Source organism: Rhea pennata, chromosome 12 (genome assembly GCF_028389875.1).
Source record: "Rhea pennata isolate bPtePen1 chromosome 12, bPtePen1.pri, whole genome shotgun sequence".
In the NCBI taxonomy this organism is placed as follows: Eukaryota; Metazoa; Chordata; class Aves; order Rheiformes; family Rheidae; genus Rhea; species Rhea pennata.
In genome coordinates, this window is record NC_084674.1 from 17,052,450 (window position 1) to 17,074,892 (window position 22,443).

Consider the following 22,443-nt stretch of genomic DNA (forward strand, 5'->3'; position numbering starts at 1 on the left):
TCTTGGATGGAAAAATTGGCATTACTTTCATTACAAGGAAAGGGTTAACTAACCCTCTCTGGAGAGGGGAGAATCTCTGTGGCCTGCCATGAGCTGCTGAACTGTCAGAGCCGGAGGAGGAGCAGGGGGTGGTCCTATCTGATGAGGGTGCCAGAGGAGCAGGGCAGCCGTGAAGAAGGTCCTTGTTCCCAGAGCAAATCTCTCTTGAACTGAACTGCTTCTCCCGAGAAGCCCTGTCTGCAGAAGAGCTGGCGGCGGCCGGGGATACCGCTGGGATCCATGTGAGTATGCTAGCAGGAGCTCTGCTGTTTCTGAGGGAAGCTGCTACTGCAGTTCAAGTGGAGGAATTTATGGTGCAGGCTCCCTGGACCTTGTCCATATCCTGAGCTCTCTCACAGGTGCTTGGATCTGCCTGGTTACTTGGGGTGGTGACAACTTACAGAGGAAAAAGTCATAGTTTAAAATCACTTTTCCTAAGAGTTAGGGTTGCAACTATCATGCAGCAGCTCTTACTTGGGTTTGTTTTCACTGTGCTGAAATACAGTATATAAATAAAGTGTAGACTGAAGCTAAGAGACTGAATTATACTAAGTCTGTTCCTCAGAGATAGGTGAGGTTCGGAGGCTCACTAGAGCGGAAGTTACCCCTGACCTCAAATAGATGGGATGAATGATGCAGCTCTCTTAAATGCTGTACCATACATCAGCTTTTCAGTGAAAAAGAAATTTACTTAATTTTTTATGAAACTGCTTTTGGGAGGAAAAAACTTGGCACCAGTAATGTAAGTGCCATTTCTAGTATTTAAAATTGAGAGTGAATATAACTTGAAAGTTCTACCTCTGTGTCTAGGTGCTCTATGCTTTTATTTTGTAATTATAGAATAAAATAATGTGCTGTTTCTGCCTTGGCCCATTATCATGGCAGCAACCACTGGAGGTGTTGATAGCACCTGTGAGGTTGACACTGCTTGCTTACATTTGAATGAAGAAAGTAATTGCTTACTAGTGAAGGTAGAGTAGCTACCTTAATCTTTAGGCTGCCTCTAACCCAACTTTGGCTTACCCTGGGATGCATGTCCCCTGCGGTCACAGTATATTATTTAATGCTGCTATTGTGACAATTTTTTTTATCATTTTTACTCCCTTTCCTAACACTGTGTCAAGCTCTTGTCTACTAATAGGACGTAAGATACATCTGAAGTCATATCTTTTAAAGTCTCGTGCGTTGGTAACAGATAGTGGTGTGCAGAATTGATGCATTACTTGTCTGAAACATGGTTATTTTGTTTTAAGGTATTCTGTAGTATGTATGTCTATAGTTTATTAAACTATAAGTTTATTACACTTACGTGGTGACTTTCTACTCTGTTTGAGCACGTTCTCTTGACTGAATTTCATTGCTGCTTTAATTTTCTGCTGTTGTTTTTATGTATGTGCAACTGTATGCACATAATAGTTCAGGCTAATATGACAATCATAATCATTTCCTGAGCTGTTTCCCAGATGTGCAAATTGGCTCATTTCTCTGGCATATCAGATGTGCTTGTTATGACTTGTACACTTTCTCTCTGCCCTTTCAGCCTTAGCATCAAAATGTAGATTTCTAGAGCATAAATTGACACACTTTCATTTATTGCTTTCTTCTAGGCCCCTCCTGACGGCTTTTTATGCTTTGTGTCACACTTTAAAGAGCAGTTGAAAGAACTGAAACATGTATGTGATTGAGTCTGTAATGAGAAAGTGAAGCTCTTAGGTTCTTTGGGGCCTATTGCAGCAGCACACGCTGCAATTTAAATTAAGCGCAAAAGATGATAAAACCAGTAGACTCTTTGGTTGAGTTTAATCATGCATGATAAAAATAAGAGAACCCCCAGAAAAATAGAAAATGCATATTTTTCAAGCAACAAGTCATAGCCCCATTTACTGCAGTTATATTGAAAGCGCTTCCCTGGTCAGCATATTTAGTGACCTTTGTTCTGAAGCTATAATCTCATTTTTCATGCGTAACTTGATGAGTTTTCTTAGTCGGATTTTTTTTTTTTTTTTTTTTGTATTTAATCATTCTGGCAAGTAATTTTGATGTAGACAATAGGCGTATTTCGTGGTGAAACATCAGAGTCTGTGACCTTCCCATGCAGCTGCAGTCCAATGTTTTCTTACGATGCTTTGGAGAATTCACAGCAGACCAACTCCATACACTGGGATTCAGTGGATACATAAACCCCATTGGGTTTAGCAGAACAAACCTATAGATATAAAACAACTATCACATTTATAGTGTTCCATTTTCCATTTTAGTTTATGAAAGTGTTGAATATTTTCTCTGTTTATAAAATACGTATTTTTTTAAACAGATGGAAAGTCTATACCTGTAGCACTGCAACAGCAGACAAGTAAAATTACGAATCTCATTACACTGACTTTCTGTGTATTTCAGATACCTTCTTAGATCTCCAGGTAATCTTTGTAGATTAGCATTAGGGCTGTATACCATTTTGCAGTGAAACAGGTGAATTTATAATTACGTGCAATGGGCTTGCTGCTAAATGCTCTGGAATAAAGTACTGACAGAATGGAGAACTTTACCTGCTGTTTGTTAACTCCAGAAACAGTTTAGTGGGGTGTAATTTCAGTCCTGGAAACAAAGTTTCAGCTCTTTTGGAAAACAAAGGCTTCTCCCCCCCCCTTTTTCTAAGAACTATCTGTTTCGAGGGAGGGCACTCAGGTAGAAGTTGAAATTGCAGCTCTGAGCAGGCTGGAGCTCAAGGGCATCCTGCCAGACTGAAGAAAGGCAGGCAGAAAAGTTACCAACTGGTGAGAGTCAGAGCTAATGTTGACTTATATGGCATATGTTGACTTATATGGCATAAGCTGGGCATTTCTTAAAGCATCATGTATTATTGTTTCAAAGGTTTGCTTTGCTGATGAAAAAATGACAAGCAGCTATTCTTAGAGTGCTGAAAACAAGCTTCACTTTTTTTCCCCTAATGTAGAGGTTAAAGGTTTAATGTCCTATAGCCTGACTGTAGACTCAGCTATCTTATACTGGAGTACACTGTACTCACCTTTCAAATCTAGTCAGTTTGGAAAAGAAGCTGTGGAGACTATTTGAATGCTTCTCATTGTGTTGATGAGTTGCTCTGGTCTGGGTGGGGATTCAAAGTAAATAATCCTTTTGGGGGAGAAATATTCATGAAAGGAACAAAGGAAGATTATTTGCTTTCTTTTGTCTTGTCTTGCTGTTAGACTTGTGTTTTAGCATTTGAAGAATTTGTATGAAAATATCTCTGTCCACCCTGTGTCAACTAACTAGCCCTCCACTGCAGATGCAGTGTGGCTGTATTCACTCTTGTTTGAGGTGGCTGTACAGTTTTCATACTGCTGTGGATGGAAAGGATCTATCAAAGTCAATATGCTTTGATTTTGGTGCAGTGTTTCCTTGGGAATGCTCAGAAAAGACAGATGTATAAATGTATGGGATGGGGCCTTTGATTTCCTATAGAAACAGGTGTTTCAGATAAGCCCCCTCTGTTGCTGTTGCCAGGAGGTTTGGAAGTGCCTCAGCATAGTGCTCTGGGGAGGAGATGCCGCAGGAGAATGAGACGGCCTTGGAGATGTTAATGACATCTAAGGAGCAGAAGCACACTGTAGCATCTGAGCTTTGGGGAAAATGCTTTGGAAAAGCAATTCCATTTAGTACTTCATTGTGTGTATTTTGTCCTTGTTTATTTTAGTCATGTATTCATAATTTAGGCGGTTGGTGAATTAGTACAATAGATGTTTTGCGAAGAGTCAGCACTCCTTCAAAGGATGTTGAAATGACCATGGCATGTGTAGGAGTCGCTACTATGGAAGCAATTTATAAGGTCAAAAATCAGGGTCAGTCATCAGGGATGTGTCAAATGAAACCTTTCAAAGGAAACCTAATTTCTAGAAGCCTAGCATGTCCTGACCTGCTCCATTCCAGTCATGTAAGCATTCAAGTCAAGCCACCTAAATGATGAATCAATATGAATTCTGGAAAATAAAATTAAATTGATACAGTGATATGTTGTATACTATTTGTGCCTCTCATATGTTTAGTTTGTGTCAGAATACTTATGAAAAAACCTACAGATATAAAAAGCACCTGGCATGTTCCCTTGAGTACCTAAATATGCAAGCAATTCATTCACCTTAGGAAATGGTGCCTGGTAGCAGAAAGCTCTTCAGGTAATAGGGTGGAAGTAGTCTCTACTACTGTGTTTAATGCACTCATTTTTCTCAATTAAAATTGAAACTTACACACATTTGTTGCTTTTGTCATCTGCTTTTCAGTTGCTTATGACATACTGATGATACATTTTCAAGTATTTGTCAAAAAGAATTGTGCAACTTTAAAAGAAAGGGAATGTGAGACCTCTACTAAAACACTGGAAATGTTATCAGCTCTTTATCAGCTGTTCAGCCTTGTAATAGCTCCCTTGTAGTATGTTGACTATTTACTTTCTATGTTTAGTTGGTACCTTTTAATACGCATCTCTTCATACTTGTGTTTCTTTTCCTCCTCCTGATTTTTACTACATTATAGTCAAGCTAAGCACTGATACAGCGTGCGTGGTTTCTGATGAGCAGAGCTGCGTTCGGTGCAGTGAGCAGTCCTGTTCCCCAGATGGTCCTCTGGTGGGAATGACTAGCTCCTCGGAAGGGAGTCATCAGCCGTAGGAGCTGGCTTGCAAGGAGGACGCAGCTCCCCGTCACAGCAGTGTGGTCAGAGCAGCTCTTTCGCAGTAGATCGGTTTGGGGTCTTTCCAAAATTCAATAAGCTTATTGCGGTGTTGAATCCTCCAAGGCCGTCCTTCTGAGGTGGTAGTAGGAGGACCCTGTGACATATGAGAGAAGAAAAGTAGTTCAAGGTGATTGATTTTTTTAGTCATTTTATGATGACTTATTTTTTCAAAGTTATCGTCACAAGGGGAGCTAGAAAGTTACTCTTTGAAATAAAAGATGATGATGGCTTTAAGGATTTTAGGATATAGAGGATTAATGCTATAAATACCTTTGGGGTTTTTTGTTTAATTTCTAAATGAGAAGTATCAGCTTGTTTAAGAGAGTCTTGAAAAGGTCTGCTGTGGTGTTGTCTTTTGTTAGTTTTTTTATTTAGATGGGCTTTGGTAGACCAGATATTCCATATGATTTTGACACATTTTTTTCTAATATACCAAAAATAAATCTCATCTCCTAATTAAGATTTAAGTTTGCTTAATCAAAGAATTCTTTTCTGCCACAGTCAGCTTGTCTCATGTATGTATCTGTTCTGTTTTGTTCCCTCTACAATATTTTTTCTTTGATCTTGCCAGCTTTTTTGCCAAGACAAAACTGAGAAACTCACTATTTGTATGAATGTTCTGTGATTTTTTTTTTCCTAAAATTTATGAATTACATTTTACTCTTGAGTTTGAAGGCAAAAGTGAAGTGATTAACCTGAGCCAAGTGTAAAGTATAAATCTAAGGCCAAAGTGGCAACAGAATTTTAATAAAAAGATAGAAGTATAATTTGATTTTGGAAAATTCAGAAGTTCTTAGAGAGATGCAAACTCTTACTGAAGCTCACCCATAAAATTTATTTAAGACTAAATTCAGTGATATGCTTGAAGACTTTGAGACATTTTCTGCAACACTTTATTTCTTATCCAAGGCAGGATAGATAGCATCAGGTGAGCTGAAAGTCCAGTCTTCAGGACAGCAGGTCTCCTTATCTGCTGCTATATAGTCAGTATTACTATTATTTTAGAGTGAATCTTTAAAAGAATCTGAATGGAGTTAAATCCAAATCCCGTTTAATTTTGTACTTAATTAACTTCTGTTTTCTAGATAAGCAGAAAGCAAACCTGATTTCAGTTGACCTCACTTGTGTACTAAAGTGATGGGATTTAACTGTAGAATCTGTTTCAAAATTCATTTTGCCAAATTTTTATTCATACACACCTTTTAACAGATAAAAGTATATGTACTTTTAGGAATGAATTAACATGTTTTTAATTTACATTGAACCACAAACATAGAGCTGATAGGCGTATTTTGCTTCTTTCTTGCTTTGTCTGGGCTTTTTTGGGTAGTGTTGGGGGACACAGAAGAGCAAAACATCTGTGGGAAGAGTAATGTAGAATATTGCACTCGTCTGATCTTCCAAGATATTCTAGATTCATTCTTGAAACTGGCTACTTGAAGAAAAACATGATTTTTTTTATTCATTTAACATTTTGAGAGTTAATACAAGAAATATAAAAATTAAAAACGTATGCTTTCAAAGAAAAATTGTCATTCTGAGAATTTGTATGCGTCTGCTTCTTCAATACTGATGTCAGAATCTGCAGGGTATGAAGGTAAGGCTTGAAAACGTTAGCAGTAAAGAAAAGGGAGATTTGCGTGATGTATTGCTGAGTTGCATGTACAAACTAATACGCTTAATTCAAAGTACAAAGGTACTTAGAAATGTAATAGCCCTAAATTCTCCATTCAGTTTTATGTTAAGGCTAACAACTTTCAAGTATTGGTTATTCCACTGATTGAATTGCATGTAAAATGTAGTAAAATTATCTTTAAGTGACATAAGGTAATTTGCTTTCAAACTGAGTTATTTTTCTCTATTCTTTTAGGGTATAAAGCCAGCAAGCTTTGAGAAAGTTACTGATCCTGAAATTAAGGAGATAATTGGGGAGTGCATTTGCAAAAATAAAGAAGAAAGGTTTGTTTCAAGCAATCTTATTTTAAGTAGTTCTTATACAGAGATTTTGAAACTGTCTGTGGTTTTCCATTCCGGTCTCTGAATCTTCACTGTTGAGAAGAAAATACACTTCATCTACATAACAGTTGTATTCTTAACCCACCACTTAGAAATAAAAATAATTGCTTGGAAATAAAAATAATTGCTTACTTTCTTGCCATAAAATGTCAGGATAATAGAATGAACACAATTGTTGTGTGCGTCTCAATTTCAAAGAGTAAGGTCAGAAAGCCTTGCTGTGGACCTGAGAGCGGGTTGTAGCATACCAGTCTGTAAAATCTCACTCTGTGTCCTGCTTGGAGCGCAGCTTGTGATGGAACTGACCCTAAGTGAGATCTTCATCTTCACGTAAATGTTTCACATGGCAGAGGATTCACCACATGCCTTGATAACAGATTCCATCGATAATTAGCCTCCATATATGAAGACAAATTATGCCTTGTTTCTAGCTTTGGCTTTGAAACCCAGTTTTCTTGCACTAGTTTGTTCTAGAAGATTTAGTGTGCCTAGTGTTTAGTAATTCATAACTTTCACAAAGAAGGTTCTTGGGGTCCTCAACAGACTACCTGAAGGTAGCCATCTTTTTAGTAATCCTTAAACTCAGATACTTGAGAAAGGTTGAACAGAGCATTAATCTTTGTTTCTATACATGCTTTTGGTGAATTAATATTGCTGAGGTTTTGTGAAATAGGAAATGTCTGGCTCTCAGCAGTTACACTAGCAATACTACTAGTTTTCATTACGAACAAATTTTGTATGGGTGAACAGACAAAAAGATCCTGCAAATGTTTTTGCCTTTAACAGCAGTTTCTTGTCATAAACTTATTTGAAAGTACTTGAGATTTGCAGTATTTGAATGTTTTTTATATCCATTACAGATATGAAATTAAAGATTTATTAAGCCATGCCTTTTTTGCTGAAGATACTGGGGTAAGAGTGGAACTTGCAGAAGAAGACCATGGTAGGAAATCCTCTATTGCCTTAAGACTCTGGGTAGAAGATCCTAAGAAACTGAAAGGAAAACCCAAAGATAATGGAGCCATTGAGTTTACTTTTGATCTGGAGAAAGAAACTCCTGATGATGTTGCACAAGAAATGGTAAAATACCTTCTCCTGGCAAAAAAGATATATATAGATTATATATATGTAATATCAAATTAGTGCATAAATCTCAAAGGCCAGCAGGAGCAAGTCTGGTAAAGTACTTTCCATTTACGAGATTCTGTGCATCTAGTTTAAGCAAGTTGCATTGATTTTTGCATGGATGTGGGAAGAAAGGGGTAAATAGAGGTGAACTAATAATTGAAAAAGCTGTTTATCAAAAGTTAAAAGGTAAATGAGGAAGAACTAATAATTGTAAAAAGTAGTTACAAGTATTGAACCAGATCCATGAAATGACATTCAGACAGCAAGTCACTTAGGGACTACAAATGTCTCTTTTAGTATTGTATTTTGAAAAATGCGTTACCAGTATTTGTTAGCTGTTGAATGTCTTTAAATTTGTTTGGAATCTGTTTAATTTCATACAGCAACTTGAATTAGAAGAGTTCAAAAGTTCAATCAAAAATACTTTGCATTGAATTCTTCAAAACATTTTTTCCACCTTTCTATTAGTGTTACTCATGGAAATTTAGGAATAATGTAGATGAAGAAAGTCTCATTTGTCACTGAATCACTAACCACAAGTAGGAAGCTAAATTCAAGCACATTGCAAAGATTTAGGAATAAGCTTTTTTAACAGAAAAATTTAACTTGGTAAATTCATAAATTGGGAGTTTTGTTAGCAAAATGACCTTTCTAGTTTCACTAGATAGTCCTCAATCTCATATTTTACGGATTTTTTTCCTGCAATTGTTGAGGTTTTCTAATGTCAGAGAAACAAAGAAGCAGTAAACTCTCAGTCCAGGGTGAATTTTATTCTGCTTGCAGAAGTGTCCCTGTTACTGTGTCCTACGTTCCATGGGATCCTATTTAATGATGTTGTCATCATCAGTCCTGTTCTGCTTAGGAAATGGATGTTTGGTAAAGCTGCTTTTCTGTATTTGAGCTCATCACTTATATACACCAAAAATTAATGGGAGAAATTCAGGCTTCTCTGTCTTTTTGTCACTATTCTGCAGCAGATCCAATATTTTTTCAGCAATGTACTGTTGCAGAACCTTCTATTATATTTTACGTTTATAGGTCAATATTTATGAAAATATTTGGATTTCTGAAGTTCTGCGGTTTTCTTGGCCTATACTTGAGATATATTGTTCTTATTGGGAAAGAATTCCTGTAAAAGTACACTCAAAAGAATTGCGCCCAAGATACTTAGATAACTGTTAATCTAATAGAAAAACATAAGTTTTAAAATAATTTGGGTAAGATCAAAGTGACTGATATGAAATCCTTTCAAATCTGAGGCCTTTGGAGGCAGAGAAGGGGACATTTATCTCTAAATGACTTTTTCTGGCCATTATGAAGCCAAAGCCATGTGCTTTATAAGTTTGTGTTGCAGTAGGAGCTGCAGAAGAGAATAATGTGGGATGTATTTTGAAAAGAAGGAATTATTTATCATTACTGATAGATTTTCAGTAGTCAGACATTCAAACCTGTCCAAACAGTGCATGTTGTCAGAAAGAAAAGGACTCGAAATATTTTGGTGGGTTAGCAACCTGAAGTTGTTTGACAATCAGTCGTACTGTAAGATAGCATATCTTCATTTAAACATTTACTGCTCTCTAAATAGAGATGTAGGAATGAGACTGGTTAAAACCTTGTTAGTATGACAGGTGTGCAGCGTGTTCCCCATGAGCTGAGCTCTGCTTTGTGGAGAGCCAGCTCCTTGCCACATTAGTGACTGCTGTACAAGGCTCTCCGAGCCCGTGAGCTCCATCTCGACAGGGACTCGCTTCTTCTGTCAGCTCTTGCTGGACCATCAGCACAGTCTAAGGGCGTAGGCAGCAGAAAATACCAGCATCCATCTGTAGCTGTATTTAAGCTGCTTTATGCCTTTCTATTTATTTTTACAGCAAAAAACTAATCTGTAAAACTGTCTTGTGTTTCGGCAAGAGCAGAGAACTTCCAGATTTCCTGCCTTAAAAATAAGCGTTTCCAAATCTGTAAAACCTGCCTGATGAGTTTTTAGAATAGTAATGCAGGGAGAGCTGGCAGGTTATTACTAAACTAATGTCCAAAGAATGCTATTTTGTAGGAGCATGACTAGGAGACTTATGCAAGCAAGAAGCCCAAAGACCAATTCCCATTTTATCTGCTCAGGGGTTGAATTCTGAGAAAACTTGGCCCTCTTCTCAATCAAATGTGAACAGTCTGTACATCTGCATTTGGCTCAGTGATAGACTCTCTTTTTTTTAAAGCCTATCTATATCTCACCTGACTTTACCTTTTAAGAGAACTTGAGATGAAATTATGTCAGTATTTTCATTCACGATTTACTGTAATATCGAGCACCACAATCTGGGGAGCTGTGGATACTGGAAAGGGTAAGGCAATAAAGTCTGACTAAGGGTAGTGTGGTTTATTCCAGTAGTATTGCTTGAAGACTGTTATCCAAAGATGTTTCTTTCCTCTTTTCACTGTTTTGTTAGTCTTTAGGAAAAGAAATGAAACCCACCTGCAATTATACTTGTTGTCTTCTCATTGGATGTTAAATGGTCAATATATTGGTCAAATAATGTATTCATGTCTTAGAAGTTACTATTGTTTTAAAAGGCATTAGTAACATTTTTTTTCCCCTAAAAACTCTATCAAGTCCTGTCTGAATTCTCCTGTCCTTGTAAGGAACAAATATATAATTCATGTTATTTCAAACTGATGTTTCCTGTGTTAAGAAGAGATTTGAGTGATATATGATTCAAGTAAAGTGTGTATGCAGACGTGCATGCACAAGTGCACACACATTCGTGCACATATGATCTTGCTAAGTTTGTGCCTCCTCTGTAGATTGACTCTGGATTTTTTCATGAAAATGATCTCAAGATAGTTGCGAAGTCAATACGTGACAGAGTAGCATTAATATTGTGGAGAAGAGAGAGAATTTGGCCAAGGATACAGGCAGAGGAACGTCGAGATTCGGAATGCTTGGAGAAATTGAAGGCACCTCAGGCACAGCAGGTCCAAGTCACGTACCTTTCTCACACCGGTCACCATACCCTGTCAGAGTCGGAGGAGCCCGAAGCAGACCAGCACCCTCAGCAAAACCTGCCCACCAGCGTCACATCTGTTGCATGTAAGTCTCGGGCTTGTTTAGTGCTAATAGTGATGAGTGTCTGAGTTGAAAAATCAACAATAGTCTGAGCTGAGCAGTGAGATGCTATTCATGTTTTTACACAATAACTCAAAGTGTCTCTGAGAGACACAGAATAATTTTGAGGAATAATGTCAGTAAAACCTATATTATATATAGTGAAAGCTCCTTTTTTCAGAATAGTAATAGTGCTGAAGTAGAAAATGAATAAATACAAAAAACATAAATATAGCATACTTAGAGAAGATACCTATTTCTGACCACAGAATACATTCTTAAAGACACTCTAATTATATTTCGTTTCTATGTACTGGGTGGTGGGATCACCACTAAGCTTTACCACATGATTTCAGAACTTGCACCAAACTGATCAGTGATAGATTTTTTTTTTCTGTCATTCACCTTTTGAAAAGGTATTGGCAATGTAGAAATGTTTAACCAAGAGCAGTCTTTGTTGAAACTAAGATGCTAGTATTTCCTGTAATTTGTGAGTTACCCTTGATGGCTTGTTTTTATGAAGCTGTACAAAGATGCATAGCAGAAGAGTGCAATCTCTCAATGCTACCTAATGCACTTCAAGATTTCCTTGTTTTCTTGGAAATAACTCTGTTTTGGCCGCATGCATTGTGAACATCAGACCTTGTGGTTGCCTCTTTATATTTGAGAGTCCCTGGGACCAGGTGCTGGTGCTGTCCCCATCCTTCTGCTCTGTCTTCCTCACCCTTGACTAGCAGACTTGAAGCAGGGAAGTCACTTGACCTGTGTTATCAAGGTGGGAATAGGTGGTTGTTCTCCCTGCCCCAGGCCCAGATAGTTACTCCCCTATGATCTACCAGCTCTTTTACAGTCAGGTGGTTGTTGATTCAGGAGTGATCACTGGGCTATTTCAAAACAAGTTGATTTACATCTCTGTTTTAAATCCCAGTACTGATTTTGGTCTATCTCTAAATAAGACCCTACACAGCTTTTCTTGCAGAGCTTTTCTTGCTTTTATTTCCAAGAATCAGGATAGTCTCCAGCAAATAGGAGAGCAGGAGGAAGTAGTGGTTTTCTTTGTCTAAAATAACTTGACTCTGTGTCTGCCCCTTCAAATCAACCTTTGTTAACAAGTCAAGATCCAGTGTGCTATTGGAATTTTAATCTCTTTATACTTGGGTTGATGTGTGGCAAAGTTTAAACGTGTATAAGAAAGTGCTGCCAGATATTTTTTAACTTGAAAAATTTGAAATAGAGTGAGAGCTCTTTTCCAGCCATTTTTCTCTAACAAAATATGATGCACATACTTTGATACTGAAGTATTATTGTGATGTTTCCAATTACCGCTCTAGATGTTATGTAAGCATATTTAAATAGACATCACCTTTAGCAATGGAACAGCTACAGCATTAATTCAGGTATTGTATAAATTGCCATACAGAGTACCACTTTGGATACTAAAAATAACCAAGCACGCTTCTGCAAGAAAGCAGACCTTTACAAGATTTAACAAATGGCCATATTTGAATAACACTCAGAATATTATGATTTACAAAGCTTTTTCCTGAAGCTAAACTGACTCCGTTTTAGATCATCTATTTAACTTATGCCATCTAATTGCTGTGAGAAGCCCTATGATTATAATTCTTTTTGTTTCCAGGGGTACAATGAGACTGCTTTTGCTTCCTATGATTCTATTGCTAATGACTTGGCAGAATTTCCTATATAAAACCTCCAGTTTCCTTCCTACTCCTCCACTTGTAATCAATACTTGCTGTTGTTTGACAATTCACTATCATGTCTTTCAACATTTGCTTAGACCTATTAAGCCGAAGACCTCTATCAATTGCTTCTCTATCAATTCATATAATTGTCTGAGGTCAGATGTAGTATAAACTAACAGTTTATTACCTGTGTAATGTATGATGTTCTATAAAAATCTGAGATTGACTCACAGCTTCTACTGTAATGCTATTAACTCATATTCTTTTTTCCTTTGAGGTCTTGAATAATTGTTTGTAATAAAATGAAAGTATACACTACAGAAATCTGTAGCTTCTTATTAGGGCTGTGTTGGCTCTTTATGTAAAGACTTGAATAAATATAAAAAATGAGTAATTTTGCAGAACATAGCTGGGAGATTAGTTTATGAATATTCTGAAGTTTCATGTCTGATGCTATTGAAAAAATGTTTGTTACTTTAAACCCAAACAAGTAAAACCTTATTTGGGATATGGAAAAATAGTGAAGAAGGAAAGTCAGAAGAAAATATAGTTTAAGTACATCTGTATTTTAAGCTATTTTTTTCATAACCGTCTGGCTGAATTACAGTTATCTTTGGGTTGTAAGTTTCAAATCTCTTTTAAAAGCTATTAACTTTTGGATACGATCTTGATCATTTCAAAACAAAAAGCAATAGCTTATGCACAAGAACTGTGCACCTCTACTTCACAGGCTTCAAAAACCTTGAAAAGACCCCTTTAAATCTATAATATTAATTGAAACAATATTTATTTCCTTTCAACAAAAAGAGGCATGCTTGCCCAATGCCCAGAGCTGTGCAATTCTGCAGATTAGATGGCCTAATATTCTGCATGAGAAACACCGACAGAGCGCTCAGTTGCACTCCTAAATCACTAAAAGCCTGGAATGAGGTAGCTGCTTGTGTAAAACAGTTTATTTCATTCTGCTATTTTGTTGTTGAGTACAAGTAACTTAACTTCCAGCTTATAAATAACAAAATGAGGGTGCATTTTAGTTGTAATTCCCATAGAACCTGGTTGGACTGCTGCTTAGTCCGCCTGCAGCAGATGCTGTCCTAAACGTGCATTTCTAATGCAGGGCCTTTGTTCGTAGGCGTGTTAAATAGTGCTCTTTCAACCAGTGCGTCACAACAATGAACTTAAACAGTCAAGAAATCCATAATGTATTTTTCTGTTGTTTCTCCACTGTATGTTTTCACCTAATCCTATTAAATTATTTTGTTAATTGTTCTTCATCTGACATAATGCTGTATACTCAAGATGATTAGAATTTGATGAACTAGCAAAGCATATAGTATAAAGAATTTTGTAATTTTAAGTAGAAATTTTCAGCACCACTAATCAAATAGATGGATTAAAATGAATGCATCAGCAGAGCAACTAACTCTAAAAGACTTCATGCTCTGCTCCGAACATTACAGTTGGGGTTTTCTATCCTTTCATCCTGCAAAATCCATAAAATGTCTGCAATTCTTAATGTCAACCTTATGTCCTTTGAAGGAAATATTAATGTTTCTAAAATATCATTGTACATATAAACCCTTAGGGACTACTCTTGGATTTTGGCTTAGAAAGGGCAGTATGTGCCTTTTGTAGAAAAGAGCATTTGTGTTGTATAATTTATTTATATAATAGGAATGGCTAGGGTAGTAAAAATGCTAATTACATAAACCAGCATTGACCTTGGTATGAAATCATTACTTCAGCGTTTTGAGTTGTTGAGCTCTTAAAAACAATATATTTTTTTTAATTTTCAGCTGACAGCACATTTGACAGTGGTCAGGGGTCCACTGTTTATTCAGACTCCCAAAGCAGCCAGCAAAGTGTCATCTACTCATCTCTGCCTGATTCAATACCTCCTGCTATTCAACGGGTTTATAGTCCACCTCTAAGTGAGAGCCAGGCCTTGCCTCATAGCCTTCAGCAGCTGGGGCACTACCAGCAGCCCTCGGGAGTAAGTCTAAGACTTTTTGAAACCATTCAGTATCCTAGATCATATTTTACAAACTCCTTTATATGCTGTTTTTAGTAGGTGTGGATTCCAGGACTTGCTTCATGTTTTCCTCCCTCTGTTTCTACCAATGACTTGTTTAGTGCATGTATTTCTAGTTGATCTAAAATGTGCATTTAATAGATTCTGGGTTTTTAGTTAGGGTTGCCGTTCTTAAAATACTGCTTCACTGACAGCTATCATATTTTCAGTTAAAAAGCTTTAATTACTTTAACCTCATGCGCATGTTTGAGAATGACTTTGTTTTTTCGTTTATTGTCAGTATAGCCACACATTGTTGTTCCTTCATTTGTTCAAGAGCCTTTTGGGGCAGGTATTTCTTCCAACTGTGATAAAGGCCGAACATCCGCTCACTGCCTTTCTGGTTCTTGGCCTGAATTCAATATTGCACGGAGACGGCGAAGTACTTCGGTTATTGAGGCTCCAAAGTCAAGTACTGGTAGCCCAGTCAGACGTTCACGCTTCGTCCCGTTCGCATGTTGTTGCAGCCTTGACCAAAGCCAATTCTCACAACTGCTGGCACAAGAACAAGCACAGGGAAATGAACACAAATCTTTAGGTGATTCCCGTGTTGGGCACGATACCAGTGTGTCCTTCGGAAGTTGGAGTGGCACCGTGCTCCTGTTGAGCCCACGCGAGTTACGCGCGACGGGCAGTGTCCGCTGAGCCCGTCGTTGCCACAGACGCAGTAGTGGCTGTGGCTCCGTGTGCTGTGTCCCTGCCAGGAGGGCACAGAGGGGAAGGCACGGCGCTGCGGACCGCTGAAGAGGAAGCAGGCGCGTTGCGGCTGGTGGCGTTGGGGACCTCTGCGAAGCCTGCCGAATTAATGTTCCTCGAATGGTGTCATCAGGCACGCTTAGCTCGCTTATTTCACTCTAGAGAAGATCAAAAAATGTTGAAAGTTGCAATGCCTGTTAAATGTTCTCACTCTGCATGTAGCCAACTTCTAAAAAGCTCGGCGTCCCAGCCTCTTTCCCCGACAAGCAGGCCGTGCAGCAGGAGTTTAGACCTGCCTTTATTATGGGAATCTTTACATAATTTTCCAAAAGACCAGTTCTTTTCACATGAGATCTGCAAGAGCTGCAGAAAAGATCCTGCATTTCAAGTCCTTTGACTGTGGAGCAGCCAACGTGCCCAGACCGTTCCAGCCCTCTCATAAAATTGGCCCTGGCAAAACATCACTGATGGAGGAGAAAAATTTGGTGACCACAGCTACCCAAAGCAGTGGAAGTAGTCTGCCTAGTAAAAGTGACAGTAATGGTGTGGTAGGTTAATTTTTTTCTGTCATCCTATTTGACTTAAAAGAAGAAAAATCCAGGACCAGTGGTCGTTTCCTTGCGTGATCCAGATCTACCCTAGGTGCTTGGGCAAGTGCCTCATTTCCCCCTTTTTTTTTTTCTTACATCTTCCAAAATTCCTGCAATAAATTATCAACTGTATTTTGGGAATGCATTGAAATCATGCCTCTGCCTAACTGAAGGAAAAAAGATTCCTCCTTGGCATCTGTAGCAGCTCCCTCCACTGTTGAAACTGCCTTTCCTGTGTGCGTACTTCTGCGGGGCTGCATCCTTCCTCATTTCTTGTCCACGTGAAGCACTAACTGAACTCCAAATGCAGCGCTCAAAAGGCACATCTTTAGTAAGAAGTTATTACTAGATTGAGCTGTGTGGCATGCTGCCCGAGAGCAGACCTGCTCTTTCCACTGACAGAATCTCTGCGGTTAAGCTTAGATGCAACCCCCCTCTTTCCTGGGGGCTTGCAAAGGTAACTTTTCCTTTGTAAGGAGAAGATTCACGCTCATCGTAGCTTTTTCTCATGTTTTTTCCATATTTTTTCTTTTTTTGAATCAAAAGTAAACAGTTCCAACGTTTGAAAATCCCAACAAACAGAGCAAACAAAAATCTCATCCAAGAAGTTCTATTTTACAGGAAAAAATAAATATCAATATATTTATTTCAGAAATCATTTACCAGGGTAACCCACCAGCACATAACTGGAGTTGCAGTCGTTTTTTGCTTTAGGGTGGTGTAGCTCAGTCTGGCGGGCTGTTTTTTTGGTCTATTTGTCTACTTTGAGCTGAAGTTTTAGAGACCCTTTTTTGTTACAAGCCTTATCCTTTATTTGTTTTGCTTTCACTTCCGCTCTGTTTTCTCATTTCTATATTCATTTTTATGGCCTCCAGTTCAAGTAAGTTACCTGCTGCTTTTGAAGGTGAAGATTCTTTGTGAGGTTATAAAAATCTTTTTGAAGATAAAAATTCTGTTTTACCCAAGTTTGTGGGCTTGCTTCGAGCAAGAAAGGCAGTGCAGTTCGGTTGTCTTATTTGCTGTTGAAATGCTGACCTTTTTGCGTATTTTTAGATATAATTAGCTTTCCATTGCTTGCAGATAACTTCTTATTATGTCTTCTTCCTCCACTATGAACTAAATATTGAGTAGACTAACGGAAAGCACATTCTCCACCAACAGCTGTAGAGGCTGTTTTTAACTTGAGGGTTGTTCTCGTCCCTGAAACGGTGCGTTTCCCTCCCTGCAGCCTGGCCTGCCCGTGGTCCAGGCCCCCACCGCTGCCGTGTCCCAGCGGCCCCAGCAGTACCAGGAGCCGGCGATGACGTTCCCGGTGGTGCAGCCGACCACGGTGGCGTCCCTGCCGGCGGGGCAGTCGCCGCCGGTGCTCGCCAGCCAGCAGGTGAGAGGCCGGCTGCCGCAGACGCGTCTTCCCCCATCCCCTTCCTCGCTGGCGCTCCGCTCGAGCCAGCGCTTGCAGTCACGGTCGTGGTCGGATCCTGCTTGTGAAACCTGAGCTGTGGTTTTGGAGACGAGGGTTTGGGGGCCAGAGCGAAGGGAGGGAGGAGGCGGCAGCGCGTCTCGGGTGGTGGGGCAGCGGGTCCCGGGAGGGAAGGGGCCGCTGCGCGCGGCGGCTCAGGCACCGGGCAGGGAGCGGGCGCCTGCGGCACCGCGCGCTCAGCCGCTTGCTGCCACGTCTGTTCAGAGAGGAGCTGAAATACGTTAGAAACTCGAGGAGAAATGTGATTAATCTACTCCGTTTTTCAGTGGGGTTTTTGGGGGGCTTTTCAAGTAAGCAGGTAAAGTTTGTCTCCAACAACAGGGCTGGGCAATCCTTGTCGCTACCCTGTAGCATCCTGATGTGCTTTACAATTCCTCTTCCCTTGTGTCTTAACAGCGTAGGGCTGAACTCTTGCATTGCTGTCAGTGGAGTATCTTGGCTCTGAGACCTTTTAAAAAAAAAAAAATTTTTTTTTTTTTTAGTTTTATTTGTTATTTGGCACCTCCATCTCAAAGTGTTCCTGAAAGGTCTGATCCGAAAGAGTCTGTTGCCTGGTATCAGCTGTCTTTAAATACTCAGCAATGTGGCTTGAGCACCTTTTCCAAAGTAGGGTTTGTGCATATATGTGAAATGTAGCTCATGGTAAATATTCAGCAAGTAGATTTAACTTGTAAAAGCAGCCAACTCTGTCTGAATTGCCTCCGAATAGTGATTTTTTGTGCATTTTGGATTATCATATTTCCCCACTCCCAAATGTCTGTTCTTTAAAGGTATTTACAAAACATCTCTCTCAAACAGGGCCGGCTGTTAAGGCTACAACTGCTTCCATGCATGAAGGTGATGTGAGCCTATCAGAAACACAGCCGCAGACCCGTATAGCCTGTTAATCTGTGGCGCATTTCTGTGATTCCACCGAAAGCTTGGCTCTCTCCACTAGAAATGGTTGACAAAGCTGGGGAATGTTTGCATACTTTTTGACTACTGCATATCATAGCTCTCTATATTGTTTCACTTATCCAAATTTATCTCATAGATGATACTGCTTCAGGTTTTTTTAATATATAATATCCTTCTGAAAGCGTTTTCATAGAAATGGTGTAGTTTGTCTTGCTTTTTTTTTTTTTCTTTTGGTCTAATGGGCAAAGATTTATCACATCATATTCTCTCAGCCAGAATGTTACATTTTTTTTAAGGTGAATTTAGGACTGCTGCCATTGCAGAGACATCTATAGTGGCCTCTGGAGCTTTCACAGCTTTATGCTGACAGTTCAAAATCTGCTGTTTTTTTCTCCTCTCCTATGTGTAAAAACTGTTTTGGAAAAGGATCTTTCCCTAACTTTCACATTTTTTTTCCATGCTCCTTCCTCATAGCTGGACTGTTTATTGAGATAATTCCATCCCTGACAGTAACTGGGATTAATAACTAGTCTGTCTTTGTTTTCTAATGAATCAAAGCATATAGTTCCCTTTCTCTCTGCACACCCATAAATACATCTTAAACCAATCACCAAAGGAAGTTAAAAATCTATGATGTGAGGTAAGCTCTTAAACGAAATTCATGCCTGGGGCAATTTCTTTCTTTTAAATGGAATTGCCTCAAGGATAAATCTGCCCCAGGATACAATCCCAGATCAAAACTAGACTTTTCATACTTTTATTCTTAAATTTCTCAGGACAGTTCAAAAATGTAGTGGAGTGTGAAGAAAATGTATCCAGTTTGCAGTTTTTATTGTACTATAGTTTCAGTGTAAAAAACGCCCGAGTTGGTCACATAATACCAATGGGAGATGTGGTTCACTGGTAGTTTAGCTTTTCTGCGACTGGAATTTAAAAGTTTTAGAAACTTTTAAACTTTTTGTCCCCGTTTAACGGGGGACAGCTGTTTAAGAACAGCTACTTTGAGTTGGATAATAAGTTATAAGACTGCATTTTTACAGTATCTCAGAATGAATTCTTCAAGGGAAAATGCAGTAAAACACTAGGTAACATGTCTAGCATTAAGTATATGCTTATGATCTTTAAAAAATTAGGATTTTAATTGCCAGCAAGCTAGAAGACAGTTCAGGCTTACTTACCAGCAAGTTAGAAGACAATAGATAAAATAGTAATAGTTCTGTGCAGAATTTTCCAGAGCACCTGTGTGCCTTAGAGACAAACGTATCCCCAGCTCCAGGAGAGCTCGTGTTCCCAGGATCTCTAGGTATGATACTGTAAGTAGTGAAAAAGCTTAGCCTTTTGTAAACAATTGGGAAGGGATGTAAACAAAAAGATGTGAGATCAGGATGAGAAATTGTCCATAAAACAGTTGAAATGCAACAGTCTTTTATCATTATACATTGGTGGCTCAGACACTAGGGATCAAGTACTGCATCTCCTCAGGTTTTTCTCCCTTCTCAATGTGGTTATCTATCCAGTGACTGTTTATTGTATCAAGGTTGTAATGAGGCTAAGTTAGCATAATTTATTTGGGTGTTTTGCCCTCCTTATGTTTCATCCAGTTCACAGACATTTTGTAAAACCTAAGCTGAGTTGAAAATGGGAGTTTTAGGAAACTGCTTGAGCTCCATGAATGCATCTTGGTAGTTTTAACGCAGCTGCCTCCGAGCTGCAGACTGTGAGCGTGCTCTGCTCCCAGGAACCTGCGGGCAGCCTGTCTGAGCTGCAGATTGACGCCGGCACGGGCGCCGACGTCCCGAGCTGGCTTTGCTCACTGGCGAGGGCGCTGGGCGCCCAGCCCCGCGCGAGAGTGGCCGCTGTGCTCCCGCGGGGCCGCCTGGCGTTTTGTGGGGCCGAGGCACCTCAGTGTCTTGTTTTCAGTGCAGCAGGATGAGTGCCCAGCCAGGACTAATAAGTGGCACAGGAGCTGAGCTGATGGCGTCCAGAGATACCAGGTCCCTGCACAGTGCCCTCCCTGGTGCACCCTGTACTGCTCGTGCAATCCAGTATGTTCAGCCCCAGACACTAGGTGCTAGTAGCCAAATACTCCTTTATTTGCTGATACTTGTGTTGGAAACTGTTACTAAGCACAGTTGAGTTTTAGTGACTTAAGAGTGGATGGCATGCCTTGCTTCCTTGACTCATCTGCTACAGTTTTAGACTATTTATTGTATTAATGTCTAAAAATTCTGGTCGGAGAATTCTGCTCCTGACAAAGTGCCGAGGAAAATACTATGATTCTTGAGAAGTGGAAAAGATGAGGACGGGGGGAAGCCTTATTAGATTTTGTGGTACAGAGTCTGAGCTAATCAATAAATCCTGTGGTCCCAAGTAGGTCAATCCAGAGCCAGCTTAGTGCATCAGTGCTGCATTTCTGAAACTGATTTTAAGTACTTTCAGCATTAATTAAAGGACCAAAAGAAGGATATATCAATAGCACAGAATATGTGAAACTTTCTATTGCTCATTATACTCAGCCTTTTTGCAGATTTTTTTTTCCCTGTTATGTCTATTTCTATTGCTTGAAGTCTGGTAGGCTAGCAGAACACTGTTGCCCTTGTAATGGTAAAACTGCCTTTTCAGCTGCCGTATTGTTACTACAGGGCCTCAGAAATATTGCTGGGATCCAGCTAGAACTTCTGCTATAATTAATGTGATTTCTTTACAGCTCAGGTATTATACAGTATTCTAAGCACTGTGTATTTCAGTGTCTTATAATGCTGTATTATGTAGCCAGCTTTTGAATGCCAAGATGAGCTTGGGTATAATCTGCACATGAGGAATCTTTAAAGTCAACAGTGTAGGGATTTTACAGGACCAGCCAGCTACAACAGTCTCGGGGATTTGAAGAGTCTTGAGTTATTATGAATGACCTTTCCAAGACAGTTAACATTTGCCTTTTCAGGTAATATATCTTACATTTAAATGAGCTTTAAGCACAGGCTCTTGTACAGTGTTTAAATGAGTAGCACCCTTCTCTCTTACAAACCAGTTCTGCTCCAAGTGACAGTTCTGTGCTGACTTCAGCTAGGAAGTGGAAAGGGTGCTATGTCCAGGTGAACTGACTCTTCGGCGGTAGACATGCCTTAACCTTTTTCTGTTCTCTTTTCCTTTCCAGCAGCAACCCGTGTCACAGCAAGCCTCTCTGCAGCAGGTGCTTGCCAACCAGCCCATTTGCCCGATCCCACCTGCAACCCATCTGTTACCCCCATATCAGCCCCAAACTTCTCAGGTGGCAGCTAGCAGTACTCCATTAAAACCGCTTCAGATCTCAACTGTACCACAACTTCCACCAGTTGCCCCCTCCCAGGTAATAGCTTTGAAAATGTGTAGAAATACATTTATTTATTGTGTAGAAGTACATATATTTATGTAAAGCTTTCCAGCTAATAATGAGCATGATTTGTAGTTTTTGTGTGGCTGTTCTAAATGCACACAATTTAATTAGTCCCTAAGAATACAGCTTTTTCATACTTCTTGTATTTTTCTTGACTTGATACTTGTTCAGTGAATCAAAAATATCCTCTGTGAATAATTCTATGTCATGCCTAGACAATCCTGTAATGGGCTACAAAATTGTGGTAACTGCATTTTTTTTTTTTTTAACCTTCCCCCATGGCATACTCCCTTCCCCATCCTAGGCTTAAGAGCATGAGCAGTTGCCCAGTTTTTGTTTTTTAGCTCTTAACTTCACATTCTTCCCTGTCACCCACCCATCCCCCTTCCTAGCTCCCAGCCCTGTTTCTATTTTCAGTAGCAGGCATGGCCCCTTTCTTTGGACTGGTTTGTTCGTGCTATTAGTATGTTTGCTAGTGACAGTGTTCATAATGTGAAGCAGCTTTTGCAATAAGGAAGAAGCAAGCTGCTTCTGCAATACCAGAGTAGCTATGGTCTGCAATATCATAGGGCAGTTTTGCTTTTAACTTTTTTGATTTTATGGATTTTTTTTGTGCTGC

General features: G+C 39.4%; 1 protein-coding gene across 13 annotated transcripts in view; it reads left to right on the top strand.

Annotated features, from left to right (window-relative positions):
* WNK2 (WNK lysine deficient protein kinase 2) overlaps window positions 1-22,443 on the top strand; it is a 119,323-nt gene that overhangs the window by 54,171 nt on the left and 42,709 nt on the right. For 11 of the 13 annotated variants that reach the window (XM_062585983.1, XM_062585989.1, XM_062585991.1 and 8 more), the window contains exons 6-11: window positions 6,638-6,726; window positions 7,644-7,863; window positions 10,711-10,996; window positions 14,511-14,707; window positions 17,300-17,452; window positions 21,606-21,797. In XM_062585983.1, the coding sequence (XP_062441967.1) occupies window positions 6,638-6,726; window positions 7,644-7,863; window positions 10,711-10,996; window positions 14,511-14,707; window positions 17,300-17,452; window positions 21,606-21,797 (1,137 nt within the window). The remainder of the gene's footprint in view (window positions 1-6,637; window positions 6,727-7,643; window positions 7,864-10,710; window positions 10,997-14,510; window positions 14,708-17,299; window positions 17,453-21,605; window positions 21,798-22,443) is intronic. The other 2 variants (XM_062585984.1, XM_062585986.1) reach the window with 1 other exon arrangement.